The 10,027-nt window shown below is 37.4% G+C and overlaps 1 protein-coding gene across 1 annotated transcript; it reads left to right on the forward strand.

Annotated features, from left to right (window-relative positions):
• The first annotated feature begins 2,553 nt into the window (after positions 1 to 2,553).
• LOC114515550 (uncharacterized skeletal organic matrix protein 5-like) lies at positions 2,554 to 3,330 on the forward strand. Its single transcript, XM_028534833.1, has 2 exons — positions 2,554 to 2,652; positions 2,806 to 3,330. The coding sequence occupies exons 1-2, from the start codon at positions 2,554 to 2,556 to the stop codon at positions 3,328 to 3,330; spliced, it is 624 nt and encodes a 207-aa protein (XP_028390634.1).
• Positions 3,331 to 10,027: the final 6,697 nt, after the last annotated feature.

Below are 10,027 nucleotides of genomic sequence, written 5' to 3' on the forward strand. Positions count from 1 at the left end.
AAATGTAAGTTAAAACTAATGTTATGTTCCTCAAATTACTCATTCTAAATTGCTAAAAGTAACTCTTGCGATTTAAGTTCAAGATTCAAAGTCACAATATTCGACCAATTTTAATGTTCACAGATTTTAGCATTTTTACAACCTCTTTTACCTCTAGATTTGGGTGGTCTGGATCAACATTAAACAGTTCATATAATATGTTGCCTTCTTCCATTGTGCTTGAAAATATGTTGATAAGTTCTGGACGTTCTGTGGATGAAGATAGGGAAACCTGATTATTATTAATTGCTTCTATGGCTCCTAAGACTGATATTACAGTACAAGCATTGCTACCAGAAATTTGGCCAAGTGATGTGGACTGTGAAATGTTGTAAGGAAGCAGCCACTCAGTCACCACAGGGTAAGTATTTTGAACTGCTATTGAAAATGTTTTATACTAGAATATTACGACATAAATAAAAGTATTAACTTACTATCATTTAGTAGTGTTATGTGGCCCTGAATTTCATTAAACGTCGAAAGTGGAATCGGGACGTTTGGTTCACAACTTCGCTGAACATCATCACAATTCGAGGTTTCGTCAGCACTCCCAGCAGCTCTATTTGGACGAACAAGTGCACCAAAAAACATTTTTTTGGCCGGCCAGGTCGCTTAATTTTTTAACTTTTACGCTGTGTAATTTATATGGTGTTAAAATAATGAAGTTTTTAGTGTCGTAGAAGAAACAAAACTTGTAAAAGGAAATAACAATATTTGACAGAATTAAAAACTTACTTTTGCAAAATATTTTCTATTTTCTTTGTGCTTGTTGAGAGCCCTGGTACAGGAACTACATAAACTTAAACTATTTTATTTATTTTTTTCTCTACTACGGACAACTCCAAAACATTGACGAACAATCTCTGGGTCAAAGTTTACACAGTAAAAACGGTCTTTTTTCGAGTTATAAGATGTTTTCTCACACACTTCACATTTTTTAAAGGACTTTTTCCTGCTAAAATAAATTTTAATTCACAAAAATCCGAAAAGTTATTACGTTTTTATTTATTACGTTTTAAATTTCCCGCGCCTTGTGTGCAAACACGCATTGCGTGTATTCCACGCAATTTGCGTGGCTCAATTTGCTTGGGCATGTGCAGTCAAATTTCCGACCTGTTGCATAAGGCCCGTTTACACTTGCGATTCTTGCTGCGATTTCATGTGCGATTTTCTTTTTTTGATAGATGTGAACGAGTAATAAATTACGTGCCCCTATACTAGAAATACACGCACGCAGCAACCTCTCGCCATTTCAAACGAAGCAAAATATTTCCTGAGCTAGCCAGACATAACCTTCAATATTATGAAATGTCCTAAATGTAAAGCCGATAGCTGATGTTTCAAATATTTCGGAAACAAACACAGTCGTAAAGGTGAAGTGAAATCACCCGTTTTCCTGCTGCTTTCCGTTGCATTAAGTTATAGACTTTCACAGTTTAAGTGAGAGTTAATACTTCATTATAGCTGAACCTTCAAAACATCAAAACAGCCCAAATAATAGAAATAACTAAGCAGTGAACGTCGAATGTTGTTTTTCGATTATTAAATTCGTGTAGTGATTCCAGTCGACTCTATAAACCTTTAAAGTGATATTTGTTATATTAAAACTCCGTATTACACTTTTAAGGACTCTTTTGGAAGTTAAAACGATGATGTAAAGCCTTAAATAGTCGGTCACGTCTTCTTCTTCGCAAAACCGAGCAAAACGACATACTGTACCAAAGTCATAAAATGTATTCGTACAGCAAACACGAAATAAACCTCGAAATAAACAAAATAGACTCCTATCATTCCAAGGATTATAATCGAGTTGTTCCTTTTCACCGCTAATTCTTCCAGTTCTGATAATATTTTAAACTCTTCCCAGTGTTTTATCTGTTATTTGATTCCACATTTCATATTTTGTTTTCGAAACATTTTTTTAACAAAATAGTTTGCAAAATGATTAAATGACAGTTAAATTGCTGACGTTTTTCACTGAAACAATCATGACGTTTTTCACTGATTGTCTTAGCCAATCAGGAAGTTGCTGATTACCAGTCTACACTCGTTTGCATTTCGCGCATGCGCACAAGTACCATGACCATTGATCGTCCATGGTCCAAATTCCAGGTTTAGGCGACTTTGGATTCCGCTATGTTCTCCCGGATCCCGGGTGTAATTCCTAATCTCCGGGCGGAATTAGTACCCTCGCACGGTGCTCCGCACCGGCTCGGGGATAAACATCCGTATATAACTGATTCACTCATTCGCAGCTACCAAAAGGAGAAAACCATTCGTAAAGACTAATCTTGTCGCCTGACAACTTACATAAAATTGATAGCAGTGAGAAAACGAAAAGCTTTTAATTTTTTATGCGAAGACCGCTGGAAAACGGAGCCCTCTTTTTTAGGAGAAAATTAGCCAAATTTGATCAACGCGGTCAGTTATAAATTCGTCAAAACTCATTTACATTACTCAAAAGCCTTTTTGCAACCTAGATCATCACCAAGCGGTATTTATTCACTGCAAAATATGAACGGATCTTCGTACAGAGTTTATTGTCACATGAAAGGAATATCTAAATGCGGAACAGGAGGTTGGACACTAGTTATGAAAGTTGATGGCGAAAAGGTAAACAATTATAATGATATTGGAAGTAGCTACTTTATGTAAGATAGTAGCTACTTTATGTTAAGAATTTTCTAATTCATCTAAATATCCTGTATTTCCTCCTCGCTGGTGATGGTCTCAAATTATTGGAAATTATTTGGACATTCTTTACAGGACACATTTCATTACAATTCGTCTTACTGGACCGATAGGAAAGTTTTCCACGAAGACGATGGACTCGAGGGAACGTCAGAAAAAGAAACAAAACTTGCTTCATACTGGAACACACCATTCACGAAGATATGCCTCGGTATGAAGGACAAGAGTGAGAGTGTAAAGTGGATTCTGATTGAACATGAAGCAAACTCGCTTTTCGAAGTGATCGCAAATGGAAAATTTATCGAAACAAAAGTGGGAGACAATCAATGGAAATCACTGATGACTAACTCGGAATTACAGCCCTACTGTAACAAAGAGGGTTTCAACATTGATGGAGGAAGGCAGACGTATTTGCGTATAGGGCTAGTGGCTAACAATGGCAACGACGACTGTGAGTCGTGCAACTCTTGTATTGGTTTTGGTGCTTCAGTACGTGGGTGTGTTGATAACAAAATAAGTAATATTGCCTGTGGCAATATTTATGACTGTGGAGAAACTTACAGGTATACCCCAGTTTCCGGATACATATATGTGCAGTAGCATGTGTATCGATGAGGAGCTGAGTAAAACTATTATGATATTAACTTTGATATTAACTTTGATTATAATTTGATTAGTTTAGTTTGATTGACGTTTCATGTAGAGCACGAGGTTCACTAGGTAATATGAGCTGATTATTACGAACTGTAGTCTGCATGTATGTGAGAACACGTTTTGTGTGCAACTGGTAAATTTACTCTGTTCTGTGCTAACCTGTGAAAATACGGTTTATGGATTAATACTGGGAAAGATATGTAGAACGCGGAAACCCGGCAAGAAGTAAGTAAAGATCAACGTTTATATGTAATTTACATAGCATTCGAATATGATAATAAGCACATGTAATCTAATTTATATTTAGCCATATTTTGTTAATCCTTATTTTATAGATCGAATAATTTTAATTCAAATACGAATTTCATCACAATAAAATTCCACAAATTATACGATTCCGTGTACTGCGTTCTGATACACCAGCATGATAGTTCAATTGAGCATGTTTGATACAATGGGGGAAATATAGGGCCATATGGGTTGTCAGAAGTAATTATTTTGAAACTCATAACTGGCGCTGCTATTAGGGTGTTTAAGTTTAGCTGTGTATTTTATTCTGACATAGATCCGCCACTGGTTTAATAGAAACTTTGGAATTTAATCTTCTGTAGTATTACTATTCATTGCACGTAATACTATTTTCTATAGCATCGTATTATTAATCACAAACATTCCACATCAAATTTCAGCAGACGACTATACAGCAGACGTCGCAAGTTATTAGGGAGTTTAAGCTTCGCGTTTCTCGAAAACGGTAAATGGCAATTTTACAGAATATCATATCCACCTCTTCATTAATTTTGATATATTCTCTCATATGTAGGCATTGAACGTGGCTGGAGTTTAGTCGAAAATCGTGTCCATTTGCCATTTGTTGCCTTTTAGTCTGAAATCTTTCTTCGCCGGCCTGGGGCCGATTGTATAAAAACGTAGTTAGCTTTTAACTATAGATGGTGACAGAATTGACCAATCAGAGTTAACTGTCAATTAACTTTTCAACAACAAGTATTTCTGAGTTAACTACGATTTAACTACGCAAAATGTAGTGATTAAGAGTTTTTTTGTTAAGAGTTCACCCATAATGTGAAGCTTAAACCACCTTTTGATCTCCGCAACAACTATAGAACAATACCTACAAATTGAAATATTGTAAGCTTTTTTCCATTTTGTTTTGGCAGAGATTTAAACGCCTTCCAATGAAATTTGTCATTTTCCAAACTTTAAAATTTCGCCAAAATTGGCCAAATTTTGCTAAATTCTGCGGAATTTTGATTTTTTTCCGGGTTGCCAGGTCGTGGTATATATGTACCTTTCCAGTTATGCAAATTGAATTCTGTGTCCAAAACTTCACAAACCTTACCAAATAACCGGTCTCTTTTCCTAATTACTAATATACACTGCAGCCAGCACACCAGGACAAAGCGACTGAAGATAACTGTCATCATGTCGGATTCCGCTGGCAGCGGGTGGTTGATATGGCCCAGTGTAAATCTAAAGAGAACAAAATTTATGTCAAACTTTTCAATAGCATATTGCTAGCCAGTATTCTGAAATTGAATTTTTCTTTTAAAACCCAAAGGAGGACAAAGCAGGGAAAATTGGATATCAAACCCTGCAGTATAAGCTTAAACAATAAGATAGAGTGTTTTTGTACTGAGGTTTGTGCAAGGCTCATATAACGCATCTAACGTACGTATCTCCCTACAATTTTGTAATACCTCTTCTCAAGGAGCTAATTCCTCGGAATAATTTTTTACTGAAATATGCGCGAAGAAAATATCTTTGTCCCATTGAAAATTTTGACATTTTTTTAGACTTTTAAAATATTACTAAAAGTTCAGTATGGCGTGACTGATAGCGTATACATTATCCGTTTTGCCATTTTAATGAATTTTGGCGTTTCGATTTGAATTAAATATTTTATGTTTATCGTGGTGTACGTCCCTGAACTGTACATGCATTTATCCGCACCCTTTATATGTATAAAGTATCAAGGGCTGGGTTTAATCATATAGTGTTCAACATGGCGTGTTTTTCCCGTGCAGGTTTGCCAGTAGCCTGCGGTGCAGACGCTTCGAATTCCTTCGTGCATGTTCCTTTGTAATTCGAAGCGTCTGCACCGCAGGCTTTTGCCAGTGCCTCAATGTTTGACGTCAATCAATCTTAGCTGTTTTTGGTAACACATTTTAGCTTTGTATGTATTGGCGGAAAAACTGCATGTCATCATCGAATTGCAAGTTGACATTAGCAGTGCTTAGATATAATACAGCCCTGATCGTTTTATTTTACTTTAAAAATCTAAGCGAGCGTCGCCCGTAATGGAAAAACGCCTTATCCTAAAATCGAAAGTATCCATTCTCATTTACATGGGTATGGTGTTCCATTTATCCCATGCACGTGTCTTTAAAATAATTAAGTTAAATGAATATTCTTGTATGAAGTTACGTGCCAATATAACCAGGGAGCAGCGCGGCAGCGTCTTCAAACAACTTAGCATCAAATGTGGTATTTTAGGCAGTTGTTATACCACATTTGATGCTGTTGTATAAAGATAGGTGGATATACATGATAGGTTGTTATACAGTGTGTATAAAAAAAAGTAAAGATTCAAAGGGTCTTAATTTCGAGTGGAATTACACACACTTCGAATTCAAGCCAGGAACAGTTGATGGAAAAATGAATCAACTATTGACTATTCCTGCCGGAGAACTATAGATCCTTCGGCAGGAATCGCGATGCCGGTGCAATGCGCAGTGGCTCTAATTTCAAGCGTGTATAATTCCACTCGAAATAAAGACCCTTTGAACCTTTAGAATTTATCTGGATTTTGTTGGACGTAGGGTCTTTCACACATTTTGTTGGACGTAGGGTCTTTCCGAGGAACGACAGTTGAAGGTCGACTGGCCTTTGTTGCAGTAGTTGACGAGTGCCAAACAATATGAACTGAGTTTTTTCCGGATTAATGAGCAGCTGGTTAAATTAAACACCAGCCTGCCACCCTATTAAGATCGTTTGTAAGGAGGTTCAAGCCATCCGCGAGATCAGCAACTTTAAGTGCTGCATAGAGTTTCGTATCATCAACAAAGGAGTCAATCTCAGATCCAGTGCAGGCATTGGGAAGGTCATAGATATATAAATTAAACAGTAATGGTCCCAGAATGGAGCCCTGCGGCACACCATGAGTCACGGTCCTAGAAGATGAGAGGGTTTTGCCGATTCGGACTTGTTGCTCACGTTGAGAAAGATAACTTGCAAACCAACGTAAGACATTCGGTGAAACACCAAAGTTTTGCAATTTCTTCAACAATAACGAATGGCTTATACTGTCGAATGCTTTAGTAAAATCAAGAAGGACCATTGCAGTTATTTGTTTTTTGTCCATGGCGTCCAAGATGTAATCAGTTACTGCAAGGCCCAATGATTCGGTTGAATGTTGTTTTCTGTTTCCACTTTGGTTAGTTGGGAATCTTTCGTTTTGGATAAGGTAATTTGTAAATTGATTATGGACTACTCCCTCGCAAACTTTAGATAAGACAGGCAGCAAGGAAATTGGGCGATTATTCTCAGCTTCTTCATAATCATCATTCTTTGGAATAGGGGTTATCTCAGATATTTTCCATTGGCTGGGAAATATTCCTTTGAGAAAGCTTGAGTTTATTATTGACGTGATCGGTTGAACAATGGAAGATAAACAGTCCTTGAGGACTTTTAAATGGACTGTATCGTTACCAGGAGCTTTATTGGAGGGCATCATGGTGATAATTTCACTCACTTCTTCTGTTGTCACTTGTCTAAGTTGAAACATATTGTCGTCCACTGTCGCTGTAGTCGAAGCGTTTTGCTATTCTCAGTTACACGCGTCGGTTTGTCTATGATTTGCTTTAAGTTATAATTAGCACAGAATTCGTCCAAAGCTGTAGAATGACGATTATTTTTGAGCATGTCACAGTTGAGATCTCCAAGGAGTACTACGTCCTTATTTAGTGTTAAAACATAGTTCATAATCGGTGATAGATGATTACTTAAACAGGATATGGGACAATCTGGTGGTCTATATACCACTCCAATGACCAATGATCGTAGTTTGCGTTGTTGACACTGAATCCACAATTGGTGAAAGTTGTCTGATGAAATACTGCTTAGGTCTTTACGCAGTGTAACTTTAAGTCCATGCCTAGCATATACACAAACTCCACCCCCTCCTTTTGAAATTCCATTTTCGCGCTGCGTTTTCGTTTTGTTTCATTGGCGCTTCGTATGATCCCTGTTTGCCCGAGAAAAAACAAAGTAGGCATGTCATTATTATTTATAGGGAATGAATAAAATGACAATGTCGGTGTCGTAGTACGAGTAAAATTTTAATCTCGAATGCAGCTGAATGTATGCAGTAGCGTAGGCAGCCCGACGATTTTTCCCGCTATATGCTAATATTTTGGTGTTCATTGACTGTGAAAACAATGAATTTCTAAAGGCATGAATAATTATAATAACTTGAAATTTACATAGCGGCACAAAATCTTTAGGCTGCATGGCTACGCCACTGCATGTATGTGAATAATTTGATCAATGTATATAAACACTCTCCTTATTATACAAGACCCTTGTCCCGGCGAGACTGTTTTGATATCAATAAAGTATTCTATATAAATTTATAAATGCCTTTTATAGATATAGCCTTGCCCTTAAGCGATATGCATACAGGCAATGCGTGAATGCCATGAAAACACAAATGTAGGTTTTGTGGGCAAAAGGGGAACGTCATGAGTAACTTATTGAAAAGTTTTTTGTAAATCAAGGGGCGTAAAAAATAAAAATAAACAGATGATAGTTAGTAATTTGTTAGACAACCGCCAACCATGTGGTGTGTGTTCCTGACTGTTCCAGTTTGTGGACTATATATCCACAAACAAGCGTGATTTTTGGCACTTCACTTGACGCACGTAAATTTTAGGGGTTTCGATGCACGTAAAAGCGTAGGTTCGATTTCTACCGGGGAACTATAGTTGACTCATTTTGCTTTAATTTGAATTTGACGGGTGTATAATTCCATTCGCAATTTCCCGTAATGTTGACAAACACAAGCAGAGCGGCTGGTTAGACAACACCTCCTTCTGTCCAAACAATGCAGAAAATGTTAGTGTGTACCAATTCATGTAGCAGAATACTGTAGCTAGTGGTTAATCGTTGTCCTTTTTCACTCTGTAGGGAATATATTACCATGCATGAACGAGGCTGTTGTAGCATTTGTTATCTTCCATGCTTCGGTATCTGGGCGACTTCTGCCAAAACACTTCAACTTCACGTTTGGCGAGGTCCCAAACTTTATTTGTGTCAATTCGGCAAACACAGAATTTGAGACATGTTTGCGGCTGGTAGAAATGTTCAGTCACTCGTGTGACTGGATATTAGATGTTAATTTACCCGAAGGTATGTCATTAACCTCATAAATATAAAATATTAAACGCCCTTTTTGTTTCAATGATCGGTATATATAATACCCTTCCCGCCCGGTACAGTATTGAACTTTTATATCATCTTTGTCAAATCTTTGTCAAATCTTTTTCTTGCTGCTGGCGGTGTTGCAGCAGTCACGATCGAGCGCAATTGCCTCATTCTGGTAAAAACAGAAAAGGAGGAACGAGAGGCCAGGCGAAAGTTGAAAGAACTTTAGAACCTATAAATCTATCTATATATTATATATCTTCATTTTGTGCTGGGTATTCCCGGCTCTACGTGGGAAAACATACAATAATGAAAATTTGATTAAGACAACTTACATTTTAAATTGTCAGAATGTTCCTTTGCAATTTACAAAATATACTTCTAAATTGGTTTCACTTGACCATTACCCATTCGGCTCGCGTAGTGAATATAATTGTAGATACAGTGCATTGCGTAACTTGGACGCCCCTATATGTCTCCCACATTGAGATGTATGGATTTCCGAAATTCGGACACCCTTATATGTCTCCCACATTGAGATATATGGGTTTCCGAAATTCGGATATCCTTATATATGTCTCTCACATTGAGATATAGGGGCTTCCGAAATTCGGACATCCTTATATGTCTCTGACATTGAGATATAAGGGTTTACGAAATTCGGACACCCTTATATGTCTCTCACATTGAGATATAGGGGTTTCCGAAATTCGGACACCCTTATATCAATGTCTCTAGCATTGAGATATAAGGGTTTCCGAAATACGGACACCCCTATATGTCTCTTACATTGAGATATAGGGGTTTCCGAAATTCGGACACCCTTATATGTCTCTCGCATTAAGATATAAAGGTTTCCGAAATTCGGACACCCTTATATGTCTCTCGCATTGAGATATAGCTAGTGGTTTCCGAAATTCGGACACCCTTATATGTCTCTAACATTGAGATATAGGAGTTTCCGAAATTCGGACACCCTTATATGTCTCTCGCATTGAGATATAGGGGTTCCGTAATTTGGACACCCTTATATGTCTCTCACATTGAGATACAGGAGTTTCCGAAATTCGGACACCCTTATATGTCTCTCGCATTGAGATATAGGGGTTCCGTAATTCGGACACCCTTATATGTCTCTCACATTGAGATATAGGGGTTTCCGAAATTCGGACACCCTTATAATTTATGTCTCTAGCATTGA

This window comes from Dendronephthya gigantea, unplaced genomic scaffold (assembly GCF_004324835.1).
Source record: "Dendronephthya gigantea isolate DGI-Jeju-01 unplaced genomic scaffold, DenGig_1.0 000004F, whole genome shotgun sequence".
NCBI classification, from domain to species: domain Eukaryota; kingdom Metazoa; phylum Cnidaria; class Anthozoa; order Malacalcyonacea; family Nephtheidae; genus Dendronephthya; species Dendronephthya gigantea.

What these genes read in the sequence shown, in the direction of transcription:
- LOC114515550 (XM_028534833.1), top strand. Translation starts at nt 2,554, where the DNA reads ATGAACGGATCTTCGTACAGAGTTTATTGTCACATGAAAGGAATATCT. An exon ending in TGAAAGTTGATGGCGAAAAG is followed by an intron (nt 2,653 to 2,805) that starts GTAAACAATTAT and finishes CATTCTTTACAG; the next exon opens with GACACATTTCATTACAATTC.